This window comes from Oncorhynchus clarkii, chromosome 23 (genome assembly GCF_045791955.1).
Source record: "Oncorhynchus clarkii lewisi isolate Uvic-CL-2024 chromosome 23, UVic_Ocla_1.0, whole genome shotgun sequence".
NCBI classification, from domain to species: domain Eukaryota; kingdom Metazoa; phylum Chordata; class Actinopteri; order Salmoniformes; family Salmonidae; genus Oncorhynchus; species Oncorhynchus clarkii.
The window spans coordinates 57,966,376-57,987,043 of NC_092169.1; the positions used below are offsets into that span (position 1 = coordinate 57,966,376).

The window sequence follows — 20,668 nt, forward strand, 5'->3', positions numbered from 1 at the left end:
TAGACTGGTAAAACCCTCACCCTCCACTATGAAAACTAGACTGGTAAAACCCTCACCCTCCACTATGAAAACTAGACTGGTAAAACCCTCACCCTCCACTATGAAAACTAGACTGGTAAAACCCTCACCACTAACCCTTACCTTCCACTATGAAAACTAGACTGGTAAAACCCCTACCCTCCACTATGAAAACTAGACAGGTTTTGAACCCTGTGTCACACCACAGGATATCTTGGCCCTGGTAGATACACAGCCGTTTGCATTAACACATTGTTCTCTATCATAAACATGAACTATATATCCAATTATATGTTAAATCATGACACACATAATAATGCAATCTAGAAAGTAATATTTAATGATCGACCGTGTCAAACGCTTTGGGATAAATCTCTAAAGATACCGTTCATTGTTGTTCACGGATGTAAAGATTTTATCCACGTGTTGCGAAAGAGTGGAGTAGTTTTTTATGAAAAACATATTGGTGCTCATATTGAATATAGTGTTGATTTAAATGTTTCAGCATTCTCTTATACAGCAATTGGTCTAGGACTTTAGAAAAGCATGGTAGTACAGATATTTGGGGTGATAATTTGTAAAATATCTTGGATCTCCAGATTTATAGAGAGAGGTATAACTATCGCAATTTTTGAATCTTTAGGAACAATACCAGTTAGGATTGATTTGGTGAAGATGGACGTAATAAAGAGGCTCAGTGATCGAGGTAGACACCGATTTCACCACAGAGACACCGATCTCATCATGACCTATATCATGGCCGATATCTTTAAGTTACCGATGATCTCCATCGCCTCCCATCAGGAGGATCACACTGAAGCAGAGAAGGGACATGTAACCCAGGGGGATTTCCATCCGTTTGCTCTGTTGTCTTTGACAGAGAGGAACCCACATTCACAAAAATTGTTTTTACTTAACTGACATGAAATAACATCAGGATCAGTATAGGTCTTATTTCCAACAGGACATTGACATGGGGGAGTTGTACAGGCCTTTTTTCTTACTCAACAGATTGATGAACCTTTTACACAACTTTTCATTATTTATTTTTTTTACTGAGGGTTTTTTGAGACCGGGTTGAGAAAACCCAAGGTTTCCAGAACCTTCTGCTGCTCTCTTACGTGACTTAACTAAGGGAAAACAGTGGTGAAATACAGAAATTGAAAGATGTGAGTCTGGCAAGCAGACTCCAAATCAGCCTGAATATATATATATCATCAATCAACATCTTAAAGCGATCATAATTACTTCAGTTAAATATTCTACATTCTACTAATCATTCCCATCTGTTCATTTTCCAGTTGCCGAAGAAAAGTGGAAAGTGGTCATAAATTTCAATTAAAAGTACACCTATTATTACCTGCCACATTATTTAAAGAATCAATAAGGGAGTCAGAGAAACTGGTCAGTCTCGTGGGCTTATAGACGACGGGATACAGATAGTTGCAGTATAAACGATTCAACAAGGCAGGTGAACTGGTCAGTCTCGTGGGCTTATAGACGACGGGATACAGATATCTGCAGTATAAACGATTCAACAAGGCAGGTGGACTGGTCAGTCTCGTGGGCTTATAGACGAGGGGATACAGATATCTGCAGTATAACCTATTCAACAAGGCAGGTGGACTGGTCAGTCTCGTGGGCTTATAGACGAGGGGATACAGATATCTGCAGTATAAACGATTCAACAAGGCAGGTGGACTGGTCAGTCTCGTGGGCTTATAGACGGGATACAGATATCTGCAGTATAAACGATTCAACAAGGCAGGTGGACTGGTCAGTCTCGTGGGCTTATAGACGATGGGATACAGATAGCTGCAGTATAAACGATTCAACAAGGCAGGTGGACTGGTCAGTCTCGTGGGCTTATAGACGGGATACAGATATCTGCAGTATAAACGATTCAACAAGGCAGGTGGACTGGTCAGTCTCGTGGGCTTATAGACGGGATACAGATATCTACAGTATAAACTATTCAACAAGGCAGGTGGACTGGTCAGTCTCGTGGGCTTATAGACGGGATACAGATATCTGCAGTATAAACTACTCAACAAGGCAGGTGGACTGGTCAGTCTCGTGGGCTTATAGACGAGGGGATACAGATATCTACAGTATAAACTATTCAACAAGGCAGGTGGACTGGTCAGTCTCGTGGGCTTATAGACGGGATACAGATATCTACAGTATAAACTACTCAACAAGGCAGGTGGACTGGTCAGTCTCGTGGGCTTATAGACGGGATACAGATACCTGCAGTATAAACTATTCAACAAGGCAGGTGGACTGGTCAGTCTCGTGGGCTTATAGACGGGATACAGATATCTGCAGTATAAACTACTCAACAAGGCAGGTGGACTGGTCAGTCTCGTGGGCTTATAGACGCCGGGATACAGATATCTGCAGTATAAACGATTCAACAAGGCAGGTGGACTGGTCAGTCTCGTGGGCTTATAGACGATGGGATACAGATATCTGCAGTATAAACGATTCAACAAGGCAGGTGGACTGGTCAGTCTCGTGGGCTTATAGACGGGATACAGATATCTACAGTATAAACGATTCAACAAGGCAGGTGGACTGGTCAGTCTCGTGGGCTTATAGACGATGGGATACAGATATCTGCAGTATAAACGATTCAACAAGGCAGGTGGACTGGTCAGTCTCGTGGGCTTATAGACGCCGGGATACAGATAGCTGCAGTATAAACGATTCAACAAGGCAGGTGGACTGGTCAGTCTCGTGGGCTTATAGACGGGATACAGATATCTACAGTATAAACGATTCAACAAGGCAGGTGGACTGGTCAGTCTCGTGGGCTTATAGACGATGGGATACAGATATCTGCAGTATAAACGATTCAACAAGGCAGGTGGACTGGTCAGTCTCGTGGGCTTATAGACGGGATACAGATATCTGCAGTATAAACTACTCAACAAGGCAGGTGGACTGGTCAGTCTCGTGGGCTTATAGACGAGGGGATACAGATATCTACAGTATAAACTATTCAACAAGGCAGGTGGACTGGTCAGTCTCGTGGGCTTATAGACGGGATACAGATATCTACAGTATAAACTACTCAACAAGGCAGGTGGACTGGTCAGTCTCGTGGGCTTATAGACGGGATACAGATACCTGCAGTATAAACTACTCAACAAGGCAGGTGGACTGGTCAGTCTCGTGGGCTTATAGACGATGGGATACAGATATCTACAGTATAAACTATTCAACAAGGCAGGTGGACTGGTCAGTCTCGTGGGCTTATAGACGGGATACAGATATCTACAGTATAAACTATTCAACAAGGCAGGTGGACTGGTCAGTCTCGTGGGCTTATAGATGATGGGATACAGATATCTACAGTATAAACTTTTCAACAAGGCAGGTGGACTGGTCAGTCTCGTGGGCTTATAGACGGGATACAGATATCTGCAGTATAAACTACTCAACAAGGCAGGTGGACTGGTCAGTCTCGTGGGCTTATAGATGATGGGATACAGATATCTACAGTATAAACTTTTCAACAAGGCAGGTGGACTGGTCAGTCTCGTGGGCTTATAGACGGGATACAGATATCTGCAGTATAAACTACTCAACAAGGCAGGTGGACTGGTCAGTCTCGTGGGCTTATAGACGACGGGATACAGATATCTACAGTATAAACGATTCAACAAGGCAGGTGGACTGGTCAGTCTCGTGGGCTTATAGACGACGGGATACAGATATCTACAGTATAAACGATTCAACAAGGCAGGTGGACTGGTCAGTCTCGTGGGCTTATAGACGATGGGATACAGATATCTGCAGTATAAACTATTCAACAAGTCAGATGTCAGTGAGAGCTTCTCCCTTTCTATCTACGTTTATGTAGAAATCCCCCAATCCTTGTAATCACCCAATAGAAATCACCCAATCCTTGTAATCACCCAATAGAAATCACCCAATCCTTGTAATCACCCAATAGAAAACACCCAATCCTTGTAATCACCCAATAGAAATCACCCAATCCTTGTAATCACCCAGGGTCGATGCAAGGACATCAATGAAACTACCAATGTCAGGGAAGACAGAGACGACCCTAGAGAAGCCAGGGAAGACAGAGACGACCCTAGAGAAGACAGAAACGACCCTAGAGAGCCCAGGGAAGACGTAGACGACCCTAGAGAGCCCAGGGAAGACAGAGACGACCCAAGAGAGCCCAGGGAAGACAGAAACGACCCTAGAGAGCCCAGGGAAGACGTAGACGACCCTAGAGAGCCCAGGGAAGACAGAGACGACGCAAGAGAGCCCAGGGAAGACAGAGACGACGCAAGAGAGCCCAGGGAAGACAGAGACGACCATAGAGAGCCCAGGGAAGACAGAGACGACCCTAGAGAGCCCAGGGAAGACAGAGACGACCCTAGAGAGCCCAGGGAAGACAGAGACGACCCTAGAGAGCCCGGGGAAGACAGAGGCGACCCTAGAGAGCCCAGGGAAGACAGAGACGACCCTAGAGAGCCCAGGGAAGACAGACGACTCTAGAGAGCCCAGGGAAGACAGAGACGACCCTAGAGAACCCAGGGAAGACAGACGACTCTAGAGAGCCCAGGTAAGACAGAGATGACCCTAGAGAGCCCAGGGAAGACAGAGACAACCCTAGAGAGCCCAGGGAAGACAGACGACCCTAGAGAGCCCAGGGAAGACAGAGACGACCCTAGAGAGCACAGGGAAGACACAGACGACCCTAGAGAGCCCAGGGAAGACAGAGACGACCCTAGAGAGCCCAGGGAAGACAGAGACGACCCTAGAAGAAACATTCAGCCAGCAGGGTAAAAGAACATGGCGGAGGTAGCTGCAAGGCAAGTGTGTGTGTGTGTGTGTGTGTGTGTGCATATCTGTCCATGTATGTGTGTACTCACTGGAGACGGTGAGCAGGCTGAAGGACAGTTTGTTCCTGGGGGTGATGGGTGGGGGGCCCGGGGAGGAATGGGGCTGGGGGGGTCCGGGGGACACAGAGAGACGGCGGTCTCCACTCAACAGGTTCAACACCTGACTCTTTGGTCTCTGAGGCCTCAGTGGGCTGATCTGAACACACACAGAGAGAGAGAGAGAGAGAAGAGACGTATCACAGATCCTGTAGGAATCAAATCAAATCGTACAATCAAAAAATAGATAAGAGGACGCGGGCTGATCTGATGACGTCTGGAGAGAGCCATCAGAGATCAAGATGCTATCAATCAATCAATCATTCAGGAGAGAGGGAAGGAAGGAGAGAGAGAGCAATACATAAAAAGCAAGCAAGAAACAAAGAAAGAGAGGAGGGAGAGAGAGGAGGGAGAGAAAGGAGGGAGAGAGGAGGGAGAAAGAAAGATGCCACCTAAAACCATCATGTTGCTACCAAACATATTGTTTATTAGAAGTCAGACCATCAAAACTACATCACAATAGAAGACCATCTAAAATATATCACAATAGAACACCATCTAAACTACATCTCAATAGAAAATTATCTAAACTACATCTCAATAGACCTCAATAGAAAACCATCTAAACTACATCTCACTAGAAAACCATCGAAACTACATCACAATAGAAAACCATCTAAACTACATCTCACTAGAAAACCATCTAAACTACATCTCAATAGAAAACCATCTAAACTACATCTCAATAGAAAACCATCTAAACTACATCTCAATAGAAAACCATCTAAACTATATCTCAATAGAACTCAATAGAAAACCATCTAAACTACATCTCACTACATCTCAATAGAACACCATCTAAACTACATCTCAATAGAACTCAATAGAAAACCATCTAAACTACATCTCAATAGAAAACCATCTAAACTACATCTCAATAGAAAACCATCTAAACTACATCTCAATAGAAAACCATCTAAACTACATCTCAATAGAACTCAATAGAAAACCATCTAAACTACATCTCAATAGAAAACCATCTAAACTACATCTCAATAGAACTCAATAGAAAACCATCTAAACTACATCTCAATAGAAAACCATCTAAACTACATCTCAATAGAAAACCATCTAAATTACATCTCAATAGAAAACAATCTAAACTACATCTCAATAGACCTCAATAGAAAACCATCTAAACTACATCTCAATAGAACTCAATAGAAAACCGTCTAAACTACATCTCAATAGAAAACCATCTAAACTACATCTCAATAGAACTCAATAGAAAACCGTCTAAACTACATCTCAATAGAAAACCATCTAAACTACATCTCAATAGAAAACCATCTAAACTACATCTCAATAGAACAATATCTAAACTACATCTCAATAGAAAACCATCTAAACTACATCTCAATAGAAAACCATCTAAACTACATCTCAATAGAAAACCATCTAAACTACATCTCAATAGAACTCAATAGAAAACCGTCTAAACTACATCTCAATAGAAAACCATCTAAACTACATCTCAATAGAAAACCATCTAAATTACATCTCAATAGAAAACCATCTAAACTACATCTCAATAGATCTCAATAGAAAACCATCTAAACTACATCTCAATAGAAAACCATCTAAACTACATCTCAATAGAACTCAATAGAAAACCATCTAAATTACATCTCAATAGAAAACCATCAAAACTACATCTCAATAGACTTCAATAGAAAACCGTCTAAACTACATCTCAATAGAACTGAATAGAAAACCGTCTAAACTACATCTCAATAGAAAACCATCTAAACTACATCTCAATAGAAAACCATCTAAACTACATCTCAATAGAACACCATCTAAACTACATCTCAATAGAAAACCATCTAAACTACATCTCAATAGAAAACCATCTAAACTACATCTCAATAGAAAACCATCTAAACTACACCTCAATAGAAAACCATCTAAACTTCATCTCAATAGAAAACCATCTAAACTACATCTCAATAGAAAACCATCTAAATTACATCTCAATAGAAAACCATCTAAACTACATCTCAATAGAAAACCATCTAAACTACATCTCAATAGACCTCAATAGAAAACCATCTAAACTACATCTCAATAGAAAACCATCTAAACTACATCTCAATAGACCTCAATAGAAAACCATCTAAACTACATCTCAATAGAAAACCATCTAAACTACATCTCAATAGAAAACCATCTAAACTACATCTCAATAGACCTCAATAGAAAACCATCTAAACCTCATCTCAATATAACTCAATAGAAAACCATCTAAACTACATCTCAATAGAAAACCATCTCAACTACATCTCAATAGAAAACCATCTAAACTACATCTCACTAGAAAATCATCTAAACTACATCTCAATAGAAAACCATCTAAACTACATCTCAATAGACCTCAATAGAAAACCATCTAAACTACATCTCAATAGAAAACCATCTAAACTACATCTCAATATAACTCAATAGAAAACCATCTAAACTACATCTCAATAGAAAACCATCTAAACTAAATCTCAATAGAAAACCATCTAAACTACATCTCAATAGAACACCATCTAAACTACATCTCAATAGAAAACCATCTAAACTACATCTCAATAGAAAACCATCTAAACTACATCTCAATATAACTCAATAGAAAACCATCTAAACTACATCACAATAGAAAACCATCTAAATTACATCTCAATAGAAAACCATCTAAACTACATCTCAATAGAACTCAATAGAAAACCGTCTAAACTACATCTCAATAGAAAACCATCTAAACTACATCGCAATAGAAAACCATCTAAACTACATCTCAATAGAAAAGCATCTAAACTACATCTAAATAGAAAAGCATCCAAACTACATCTCAATAGAAAACCATCTAAACTAAATCTCAATAGAAAACCATCTAAACTACATCTCAATAGAACACCATCTAAACTACATCTCAATAGAAAACCATCTAAACTACATCTCAATAGAAAACCATCTAAACTACATCTCAATATAACTCAATAGAAAACCATCTAAACTACATCACAATAGAAAACCATCTAAATTACATCTCAATAGAAAACCATCTAAACTACATCTCAATAGAACTCAATAGAAAACCGTCTAAACTACATCTCAATAGAAAACCATCTAAACTACATCGCAATAGAAAACCATCTAAACTACATCTCAATAGAAAAGCATCCAAACTACATCTCAATAGAAAACCATCTAAACTACATCTCAATAGAAAACAATCTAAACTACATCTCAATAGAAAACCATCTAAACTACATCTCAATAGAAAACAATCTAAAATACATCTCAATAGAAAACCATCTAAACTACATCTCAATAGACCTCAATAGAAAACCATCTAAACTACATCTAAATAGAAAACCATCTAAATTACATCTCAATAGAAAACCATCTAAACTACATCTCAATAGACCTCAATAGAAAACCATCTAAACTACATCTCAATAGAAAACCATCTAAACTACATCTCAATAGAAAACCATCTAAACTACATCTCAATAGAAAACCATCTAAACTACATCTCAATAGAAAACCATCTAAACTACATCTCAATAGAAAACCATCTAAACTACATCTCAATAGAACTCAATAGAAAACCATCTAAACTACATCTCAATTTAACTCATTAGAAAACCATCTAACTACATCTCAATAGAAAACCATCTAAACTACATCTCAATAGACCTCAATAGAAAACCATCTAAACTACATCTCAATAGAAAACCATCTAAACTACATCTCAATAGAAAACCATCTAAACTACATCTCAATAGACCTCAATAGAAAACCATCTAAACTACATCTCAATATAACTCAATAGAAAACCATCTAAACTACATCTCAATAGAAAACCATCTCAACTACATCTCAATAGAAAACCATCTAAACTACATCTCACTAGAAAATCATCTAAACTACATCTTAATAGAAAACCATCTAAACTACATCTCAATAGACCTCAATAGAAAACCATCTAAACTACATCTCAATAGAAAACCATCTAAACTACATCTCAATAGAACTCAATAGAACACCATCTAAACTACATTTCAATAGAAAACCATCTAAACTACATCTCAATAGACCTCAATAGAAAACCATCTAAACTACATCTCAATATAACTCAATAGAAAACCATCTAAACTACATCTCAATAGAAAACCATCTCAACTACATCTCAATAGAAAACCATCTAAACTACATCTCACTAGAAAACCATCTAAACTACATCTCAATAGACCTCAATAGAAAACCATCTAAACTACATCTCAATAGAAAACCATCTAAACTACATCTCAATAGAACTCAATAGAAAACCATCTAAATTACATCTCAATAGAAAACCATCAAAACTTCATCTCAATAGACCTCAATAGAAAACCGTCTAAACTACATCTCAATAGAACTCAATAGAAAACCGTCTAAACTACATCTCAATAGAAAACCATCTAAACTACATCTCAATAGAAAACCATCTAAACTACATCTCAATAGAACACCATCTAAACTACATCTCAATAGAAAACCATCTAAACTACATCTCAATAGAAAACCATCTAAACTACATCTCAATATAACTCAATAGAAAACCATCTAAACTACATCACAATAGAAAACCATCTAAATTACATCTCAATAGAAAACCATCTAAACTACATCTCAATAGAACTCAATAGAAAACCGTCTAAACTACATCTCAATAGAAAACCATCTAAACTACATCGCAATAGAAAACCATCTAAACTACATCTCAATAGAAAAGCATCTAAACTACATCTCAATAGAAAACCATCTAAACTACATCTCAATAGAAAACCATCTAAACTACATCTCAATAGAAAACCATCTAAACTACATCTCAATAGAAAACCATCTAAACTACATCTCAATAGAAAACCATCTAAACTACATCTCAATAGAAAACCATCTAAACTACATCTCAATATAACTCAATAGAAAACCATCTAAACTACATCTCAATAGAAAACCATCTAAACTACATCTCAATAGACCTCAATAGAAAACCATCTAAACTACATCTCAATAGAAAACCATCTAAACTACATCTCAATATAACTCAATAGAAAACCATCTAAACTACATCTCAATAGAAAACCATCTCAACTACATCTCAATAGAAAACCATCTAAACTACATCTCACTAGAAAATCATCTAAACTACATCTCAATAGAAAACCATCTAAACTACATCTCAATATAACTCAATAGAAAACCATCTAAACTACATCTCAATAGACCTCAATAGAAAACCATCTAAACTACATCTCAATAGAAAACCATCTAAACTACATCTCAATATAACTCAATAGAAAACCATCTAAACTACATCTCAATAGAACACCATCTAAACTACATCTCAATAGAAAACCATCTAAACTACATCTCAATAGACCTCAATAGAAAACCATCTAAACTACATCTCAATAGAAAACCATCTAAACTACATCTCAATATAACTCAATAGAAAACCATCTAAACTACATCTCAATAGAAAACCATCTCAACTACATCTCAATAGAAAACCATCTAAACTACATCTCACTAGAAAATCATCTAAACTACATCTCAATAGAAAACCATCTAAACTACATCTCAATAGAAAACCATCTCAACTACATCTCAATAGAACACCATCTAAACTACATCTCAATAGAAAACCATCTAAACTACACCTCAATAGAAAACCATCTCAACTACATCTCAATAGAACACCATCTAAACTACATTTCAATAGAAAACCATCTAAACTACATCTCAATAGAACACCATCTAAACTACATTTCAATAGAAAACCTTCTAAACTCTCAATAGAAAACCAATTAAATGTACTGCACTGAAAGGCCAACTGTGTCTAAGCTGAAGAATAACAAACGAGAGAGCAATTAAATACCATTTAGGGTGAAAATTGCTTTCGTATCCTCGTCGGGATTGGCTCATCGTATTCCTCTCTGAACATGCAAATATGTACAGAGGCTATTTGTATTTCTAAAGCTGGGTATAGATTGAAACTTTACTGTCAGCTTACTGCATCTTATTTGTGGTTAGTGCCTCAATATTGGTTTCACATGGTAGGGCATAATTTCAATCTGTATTGTGAAGAAGTTTTAAAGGGCTCCACACATATATATATATTATATATATATTGTAGACAATCAGCTGTTGATTCACAAGTTAATTTGTCATTCAACCCCGCTGTAAAACTCAAAGTCAGTCAACAACAGGGTGATGCTTAGAGTGGATTTATTTAACGGAGACAGTACAGCTTACAGCTGTTAGCCTCTTCCCTGTGCCAATGACGTTGAATTAAAGAGTCATCTCTCCTCTCTTCTCAGGCCCCGAGGAAGAAGCTCTATCAGGGGCCAGGCGCCTGGCTGGCTGATCTACCACCAGGGGAACCTAGGGGCCAGGCGCCTGGCTGGCTGACTGATCTACCACCAGGGGAATCTAGGGGCCAGACGACTGGCTGGCTGATCTACCACCAGGGGAATCTAGGGGCCAGACGACTGGCTGACTGATCTACCACCAGGGGAATCTAGGGGCCAGACGACTGGCTGACTGATCTACCACCAGGGGAATCTAGGAGCCAGACGACTGACTGGCTGATCTACCACCAGGGGAATCTAGGGGCCAGGCGACTGGCTGGCTGACTGATCTACCACCAGGGGAATCTAGGGGCCAGATGATTGGCTGGCTGACTGATCTACCACCAGGGGAATCTAGGGGCCAGACGACTGGCTGGCTGATCTACCACCAGGGGAATCTAGGGGCCAGGCGACTGGCTGGCTGACTGATCTACCACCAGGGGAATCTAGGGGCCAGACGACTGGCTGACTGATGTAGCACCAGGGGAATCTAGGGGCCAGATGACTGGCTAGCTGACTGATCTACCACCAGGGGAATCTAGGGGCCAGGCGACTGGCTGGCTGACTGATCTACCACCAGGGGAATCTAGGGGCCAGATGACTGGCTGGCTGACTGATCTACCACCAGGGGAATCTAGGGGCCAGACGACTGGCTGGCTGATCTACCACCAGGGGAATCTAGGGGCCAGGCGACTGGCTGGCAGACTGTTCTACCACCAGGGGAATCTAGGGGCCAGACGACTGGCTGACTGATGTAGCACCAGGGGAATCTAGGGGCCAGATGACTGGCTAGCTGACTGATCTACCACCAGGGGAATCTAGGGGCCAGATGACTGGCTGGCTGGCTGATCTACCACCAGGGGAATCTAGGGGCCAGACGACTGGCTGGCTGATCTACCACCAGGGGAATCTAGGGGCCAGACGACTGGCTGGATGATCTACCACCAGGGGAATGTAAGGGCCAGACGACTGGCTGGCTGATCTACCACCAGGGGAATCTAGGGGCCAGACGACTGGCTGGCTGATCTACCACCAGGGGAATCTAGGGGCCAGGCGACTGGCTGACTGATCTACCACCAGGGGAATCTAGGGGCCAGACGACTGGCTGGCTGATCTACCACCAGGGGAATCTAGGGGCCAGAAGACTGGCTGACTGATCTACCACCAGGGGAATCTAGTGGCCAGACAACTGGCTGGCTGATCTACCACCAGGGGAATCTAGGGGCTAGACGACTGGCTGACTGATCTACCACCAGGGGAATCTAGGGGCCAGGCGACTGGCTGGAAGACTGATCTACCACCAGGGGAATCTAGGGGCCAGGCGACTGGCTGGCTGACTGATCTACCACCAGGGGAATCTAGGGGCCAGGCGACTGGCTGGCTGACTGATCTACCACCAGGGGAATCTAGGGGCCAGGCGACTGGCTGGAAGACTGATCTACCACCAGGGGAATCTAGGGGCCAGGCGACTGGCTGGCTGACTGATCTACCACCAGGGGAATCTAGGGGCCAGGCGACTGGCTGGCTGACTGATCTACCACCAGGGGAATCTAGGGGCCAGACGACTGGCTGACTGATGTAGCACCAGGGGAATCTAGGGGCCAGATGACTGGCTAGCTGACTGATCTACCACCAGGGGAATCTAGGGGCCAGGCGACTGGCTGGCTGACTGATCTACCACCAGGGGAATCTAGGGGCCAGATGACTGGCTGGCTGACTGATCTACCACCAGGGGAATCTAGGGGCCAGACGACTAGCTGGCTGATCTACCACCAGGGGAATCTAGGGGCCAGGCGACTGGCTGGCAGACTGTTCTACCACCAGGGGAATCTAGGGGCCAGATGACTGGCTGGCTGACTGATCTACCACCAGGGGAATCTAGGGGCCAGACGACTGGCTGACTGATGTAGCACCAGGGGAATCTAGGGGCCAGATGACTGGCTAGCTGACTGATCTACCACCAGGGGAATCTAGGGGCCAGATGACTGGCTGGCTGGCTGATCTACCACCAGGGGAATCTAGGGGCCAGACGACTGGCTGGCTGATCTACCACCAGGGGAATCTAGGGGCCAGACGACTGGCTGGATGATCTACCACCAGGGGAATGTAAGGGCCAGACGACTGGCTGGCTGATCTACCACCAGGGGAATCTAGGGGCCAGACGACTGGCTGGCTGATCTACCACCAGGGGAATCTAGGGGCCAGGCGACTGGCTGACTGATCTACCACCAGGGGAATCTAGGGGCCAGACGACTGGCTGGCTGATCTACCACCAGGGGAATCTAGGGGCCAGAAGACTGGCTGACTGATCTACCACCAGGGGAATCTAGTGGCCAGACAACTGGCTGGCTGATCTACCACCAGGGGAATCTAGGGGCCAGACGACTGGCTGACTGATCTACCACCAGGGGAATCTAGGGGCCAGACGACTGGCTGACTGATCTACCACCAGGGGAATCTAGGGGCCAGACGACTGTCTGGCTGATCTACCACCAGGGGAATCTAGGGGCCAGGCGACTGGCTGGCTGACTGATCTACCACCAGGGGAATCTAGGGGCCAGGCGACTGGCTGGCTGACTGATCTACCACAAGGGGAATCTAGGGGCCAGGCGACTGGCTGGCTGGCTGATCTACCACCAGGGGAATCTAGGGGCCAGGCGACTGGCTGGCTGACTGATCTACCACCAGGGGAATCTAGGGGCCAGATGACTGGCTGGCTGACTGATCTACCACCAGGGGAATCTAGGGGCCAGACGACTGGCTGGCTGATCTACCACCAGTGGAATCTAGGGGCCAGACGACTGGCTGGCTGATCTACCACCAGGGGAATCGAGGGGCCAGATGACTGGCTGGCTGACTGATCTACCACCAGGGGAATCTAGGGGCCAGATGACTGGCTGGCTGACTGATCTACCACCAGGGGAATCTAGGGGCCAGGCGACTGGCTGGCTGATCTGCCACCAGGGGAATCTAGGGGCCAGAAGACTGGCTGACTGATCTACCACCAGGGGAATCTAGTGGCCAGACAACTGGCTGGCTGATCTACCACCAGGGGAATCTAGGGGCCAGACGACTGGCTGACTGATCTACCACCAGGGGAATCTAGGGGCCAGACGACTGGCTGACTGATCTACCACCAGGGGAATCTAGGGGCCAGACGACTGTCTGGCTGATCTACCACCAGGGGAATCTAGGGGCCAGGCGACTGGCTGGAAGACTGATCTACCACCAGGGGAATCTAGGGGCCAGGCGACTGGCTGGCTGACTGATCTACCACCAGGGGAATCTAGGGGCCAGGCGACTGGCTGGCTGACTGATCTACCACCAGGGGAATCTAGGGGCCAGACGACTGGCTGACTGATGTAGCACCAGGGGAATCTAGGGGCCAGATGACTGGCTAGCTGACTGATCTACCACCAGGGGAATCTAGGGGCCAGGCGACTGGCTGGCTGACTGATCTACCACCAGGGGAATCTAGGGGCCAGATGACTGGCTGGCTGACTGATCTACCACCAGGGGAATCTAGGGGCCAGACGACTGGCTGGCTGATCTACCACCAGGGGAATCTAGGGGCCAGGCGACTGGCTGGCAGACTGTTCTACCACCAGGGGAATCTAGGGGCCAGATGACTGGCTGGCTGACTGATCTACCACCAGGGGAATCTAGGGGCCAGACGACTGGCTGACTGATGTAGCACCAGGGGAATCTAGGGGCCAGATGACTGGCTAGCTGACTGATCTACCACCAGGGGAATCTAGGGGCCAGATGACTGGCTGGCTGGCTGATCTACCACCAGGGGAATCTAGGGGCCAGACGACTGGCTGGCTGATCTACCACCAGGGGAATCTAGGGGCCAGACGACTGGCTGGATGATCTACCACCAGGGGAATCTAGGGGCCAGACGACTGGCTGGCTGATCTACCACCAGGGGAATCTAGGGGCCAGGCGACTGGCTGACTGATCTACCACCAGGGGAATCTAGGGGCCAGACGACTGGCTGGCTGATCTACCACCAGGGGAATCTAGGGGCCAGAAGACTGGCTGACTGATCTACCACCAGGGGAATCTAGTGGCCAGACAACTGGCTGGCTGATCTACCACCAGGGGAATCTAGGGGCCAGACGACTGGCTGACTGATCTACCACCAGGGGAATCTAGGGGCCAGACGACTGGCTGACTGATCTACCACCAGGGGAATCTAGGGGCCAGACGACTGTCTGGCTGATCTACCACCAGGGGAATCTAGGGGCCAGGCGACTGGCTGGCTGACTGATCTACCACCAGGGGAATCTAGGGGCCAGGCGACTGGCTGGCTGACTGATCTACCACCAGGGGAATCTAGGGGCCAGGCGACTGGCTGGCTGGCTGATCTACCACCAGGGGAATCTAGGGGCCAGGCGACTGGCTGGCTGACTGATCTACCACCAGGGGAATCTAGGGGCCAGATGACTGGCTGGCTGACTGATCTACCACCAGGGGAATCTAGGGGCCAGACGACTGGCTGGCTGATCTACCACCAGTGGAATCTAGGGGCCAGACGACTGGCTGGCTGATCTACCACCAGGGGAATCGAGGGGCCAGATGACTGGCTGGCTGACTGATCTACCACCAGGGGAATCTAGGGGCCAGATGACTGGCTGGCTGACTGATCTACCACCAGGGGAATCTAGGGGCCAGGCGACTGGCTGGCTGATCTGCCACCAAGGGAATCTAGGGGCCAGACGACTGGCTGGCAGACTGTTCTACCACCAGGGGAATCTAGGGGCCAGATGACTGGCTGGCTGACTGATCTACCACCAGGGGAATCTAGGGGCCAGACGACTGGCTGGCTGATCTACCACCAGGGGAATCTAGGGGTCAGGCGCCTGGCTGGCTGACTGATCTACCACCAGGGGAATCTAGGGGCCAGGCGACTGGCTGGCTGACTGATCTACCACCAGGGGAATCTAGGGGCCAGATGACTGGCTGGCTGACTGATCTACCACCAGGGGAATCTAGGGGCCAGACGACTGGCTGGCTGACCTACCACCAGGGGAATCTAGGGGCCAGGCGACTGGCTGGCAGACTGTTCTACCACCAGGGGAATCTAGGGGCCAGATGACTGGCTGGCTGACTGATCTACCACCAGGGGAATCTAGGGGCCAGACGACTGGCTGACTGATGTAGCACCAGGGGAATCTAGGGGCCAGATGACTGGCTAGCTGACTGATCTACCACCAGGGGAATCTAGGGGCCAGATGACTGGCTGGCTGGCTGATCTACCACCAGGGGAATCTAGGGGCCAGACGACTGGCTGGCTGATCTACCACCAGGGGAATCTAGGGGCCAGACGACTGGCTGGATGATCTACCACCAGGGGAATGTAAGGGCCAGACGACTGGCTGGCTGATCTACCACCAGGGGAATCTAGGGGCCAGACGACTGGCTGGCTGATCTACCACCAGGGGAATCTAGGGGCCAGGCGACTGGCTGACTGATCTACCACCAGGGGAATCTAGGGGCCAGACGACTGGCTGGCTGATCTACCACCAGGGGAATCTAGGGGCCAGAAGACTGGCTGACTGATCTACCACCAGGGGAATCTAGTGGCCAGACAACTGGCTGGCTGATCTACCACCAGGGGAATCTAGGGGCCAGACGACTGGCTGACTGATCTACCACCAGGGGAATCTAGGGGCCAGACGACTGGCTGACTGATCTACCACCAGGGGAATCTAGGGGCCAGACGACTGTCTGGCTGATCTACCACCAGGGGAATCTAGGGGCCAGGCGACTGGCTGGCTGACTGATCTACCACCAGGGGAATCTAGGGGCCAGGCGACTGGCTGGCTGACTGATCTACCACCAGGGGAATCTAGGGGCCAGGCGACTGGCTGGCTGGCTGATCTACCACCAGGGGAATCTAGGGGCCAGGCGACTGGCTGGCTGACTGATCTACCACCAGGGGAATCTAGGGGCCAGATGACTGGCTGGCTGACTGATCTACCACCAGGGGAATCTAGGGGCCAGACGACTGGCTGGCTGATCTACCACCAGTGGAATCTAGGGGCCAGACGACTGGCTGGCTGATCTACCACCAGGGGAATCGAGGGGCCAGATGACTGGCTGGCTGACTGATCTACCACCAGGGGAATCTAGGGGCCAGATGACTGGCTGGCTGACTGATCTACCACCAGGGGAATCTAGGGGCCAGGCGACTGGCTGGCTGATCTGCCACCAAGGGAATCTAGGGGCCAGACGACTGGCTGGCTGATCTACCACCAGGGGAATCTAGGGGCCAGACGACTGGCTGGCTGATCTACCACCAGGGGAATCTAGGGGTCAGGCGCCTGGCTGGCTGACTGATCTACCACCAGGGGAATCTAGGGGCCAGGCGACTGGCTGGCTGACTGATCTACCACCAGGGGAATCTAGGGGCCAGATGACTGGCTGGCTGACTGATCTACCACCAGGGGAATCTAGGGGCCAGACGACTGGCTGGCTGATCTACCACCAGGGGAATCTAGGGGCCAGGCGACTGGCTGGCAGACTGTTCTACCACCAGGGGAATCTAGGGGCCAGATGACTGGCTGGCTGACTGATCTACCACCAGGGGAATCTAGGGGCCAGACGACTGGCTGGCTGATCTACCACCAGGGGAATCTAGGGGCCAGGCGACTGGCTGGCAGACTGTTCTACCACCAGGGGAATCTAGGGGCCAGATGACTGGCTGGCTGACTGATCTACCACCAGGGGAATCTAGGGGCCAGACGACTGGCTGGCTGATCTACCACCAGGGGAATCTAGGGGCCAGGCGACTGGCTGGCAGACTGTTCTACCACCAGGGGAATCTAGGGGCCAGATGACTGGCTGGCTGGCTGTTCTACCACCAGGGGAATCTAGGGGCCAGACAACTGGCTGGCTGATCTACCACCAGGGGAATCTAGGGGCCACACTCTGATTCTTTTCTTAATTGAATTACCGACTGGTGGCTTCATCCCAAAGTGCCAGAGCAGTGGGCTTTGGTGCTCTGCTGCTGTAATGAAGAGAAGAGGAGGGAGGGAGGAGAGGAGCTAAGGGAGGGAGGGAGGAGAGGAGCTGAGGAATATAATTATGTGGTGAGGAGAGAGGTAGGAAGGGGAGGAGGGAGGCAGGAAGGGGAGGAGGGAGGCAGGGTGGAGGGAGGGATGAGGGAGGGAGGTAGGGTGGAGGGAGGGAGGGGAGGACGGAGGAGGGAGGGAGGAGGAGGAGCAGAGCCAGAGATAGTCCCCCCTCACCGTCTCTGACAGTATGACTGCCTCGGCGGGCTGCAGAGAGATGTCGGTGGTCTTCAGCTCCTTGTCAAAGATCTCCTGGTGTTTACTGTTCCTCTTCTCTTTCTTCTTGTCCTTCCTCTCTCTCTCCGACTCGTCGCGCTCCAGCTTGTCCTGGGACTTGCAGTGTAACTTCTTTGGCAGGAGAGGCTCTAGGGCAAAGCTGGGAGGGAGAGGACAACAGGGAGAAGGAGTGAACATGCAGGGCCTTCGGAAAGTATTCAGACCCATTGATTTTTCCACATTGTTACGTTACACAGCCTTATTCTAAAATGGATTAAATTAAATAAAAACTTCAGCGATCTACACACAATACCCCATAATGACAAAAATGAAAACAGTTTTTTATTTTTGCACATTTAAAAATAAAAAACTGAAATACCTTATTTACATAAGTATTCAGACCCTTTGCTATGAGACTCGAAATGTATCCTATCACATAAGTGTGTGTGTTTGTGTATACTATTGATTATTGAAAGCTGTGTTTTGAAATGTGAAAAAAAATCCCTTTTCTCCTGACGTCCCCATTAGTCATATGTGCATCCTTGTGTCTGGTCCTTATTGAACGATGTGTTCAGAAATTCAGAGAGGTGTGTCCCCATTCTACTGTTTCCATCTGGACGTCCCCATTCTACTGGTTCTATCTGGACGTCCCCATTCTACTGTTTCCATCTGGACGTCCCCATTCTACTGGTTCTATCTGGACGTCCCCATTCTACTGGTTCTATCTGGACGTCCCCATTCTACTGTTTCCATCTGGACGTCCCCATTCTACTGGTTCTATCTGGACGTCCCCATTCTACTGGTTCTATCTGGACGTCCCCATTCTACTGTTTCCATCTGGACGTCCCCATTCTACTGGTTCTATCTGGACGTCCCCATTCTACTGTTTCCATCTGGACGTCCCCATTCTACTGTTTCCATCTGGACGTCCCCATTCTACTGTTTCCATCTGGACGTCCCCATTCTACTGTTTCCATCTGGACGTCCCCATTCTACTGGTTCTATCTGGACGTCCCCATTCTACTGGTTCTATCTGGACGTCCCCATTCTACTGGTTCCATCTGGACGTCCCCATTCTACTGTTTCCATCTGGACGTCCCCATTCTACTGTTTCCATCTGGACGTCCCCATTCTACTGGTTCCATCTGGACGTCCCCATTCTACTGGTTCCATCTGGACGTCCCCATTCTACTGGTTCTATCTGGACGTCCCCATTCTACTGGTTCTATCTGGACGTCCCCATTCTACTGGTTCTATCTGGACGTCCCCATTCTACTGGTTCTATCTGGACGTCCCCATTCTACTGGTTCTATCTGGACGTCCCCATTCTACTGGTTCTATCTGGACGTCCCCATTCTACTGGTTCTATCTGGACGTCCCCATTCTACTGTTTCCATCTGGACGTCCCCATTCTACTGGTTCCATCTGGACGTCCCCATTCTACTGGTTCTATCTGGACGTCCCCATTCTACTGGTTCTATCTGGACGTCCCCATTCTACTGGTTCCATCTGGACGTCCCCATTCTACTGGTTCTATCTGGACGTCCCCATTCTACTGGTTCTATCTGGACGTCCCCATTCTACTGGTTCTATCTGGACGTCCCCATTCTACTGTTTCCATCTGGACGTCCCCATTCTTCTGGTTCCATCTGGACGTCCCCATTCTACTGGTTCTATCTGGACGTCCCCATTCTACTGTTTCCATCTGGACGTCCCCATTCTACTGTTTCCATCTGGACGTCCCCATTCTACTGGTTCCATCTGGACGTCCCCATTCTACTGGTTCCATCTGGACGTCCCCATTCTACTGGTTCTATCTGGACGTCCCCATTCTACTGGTTCTATCTGGACGTCCCCATTCTACTGGTTCTATCTGGACGTCCCCATTCTACTGGTTCTATCTGGACGTCCCCATTCTACTGGTTCTATCTGGACGTCCCCATTCTACTGGTTCTATCTGGACGTCCCCATTCTACTGGTTCTATCTGGACGTCCCCATTCTACTGTT

At 46.8% G+C, this 20,668-nt stretch overlaps 1 protein-coding gene across 8 annotated transcripts in view; it reads right to left on the bottom strand.

Annotated features, from left to right (window-relative positions):
• LOC139381119 (dedicator of cytokinesis 1) overlaps positions 1–20,668 on the bottom strand; it is a 547,069-nt gene that overhangs the window by 7,489 nt on the left and 518,912 nt on the right. For all 8 annotated transcript variants that reach the window (XM_071124416.1, XM_071124412.1, XM_071124414.1 and 5 more), the window contains exons 49-50: positions 18,622–18,820; positions 4,914–5,079 (exon numbers count right to left, since the gene is read on the bottom strand). In XM_071124416.1, the coding sequence (XP_070980517.1) occupies positions 4,914–5,079; positions 18,622–18,820 (365 nt within the window). The remainder of the gene's footprint in view (positions 1–4,913; positions 5,080–18,621; positions 18,821–20,668) is intronic.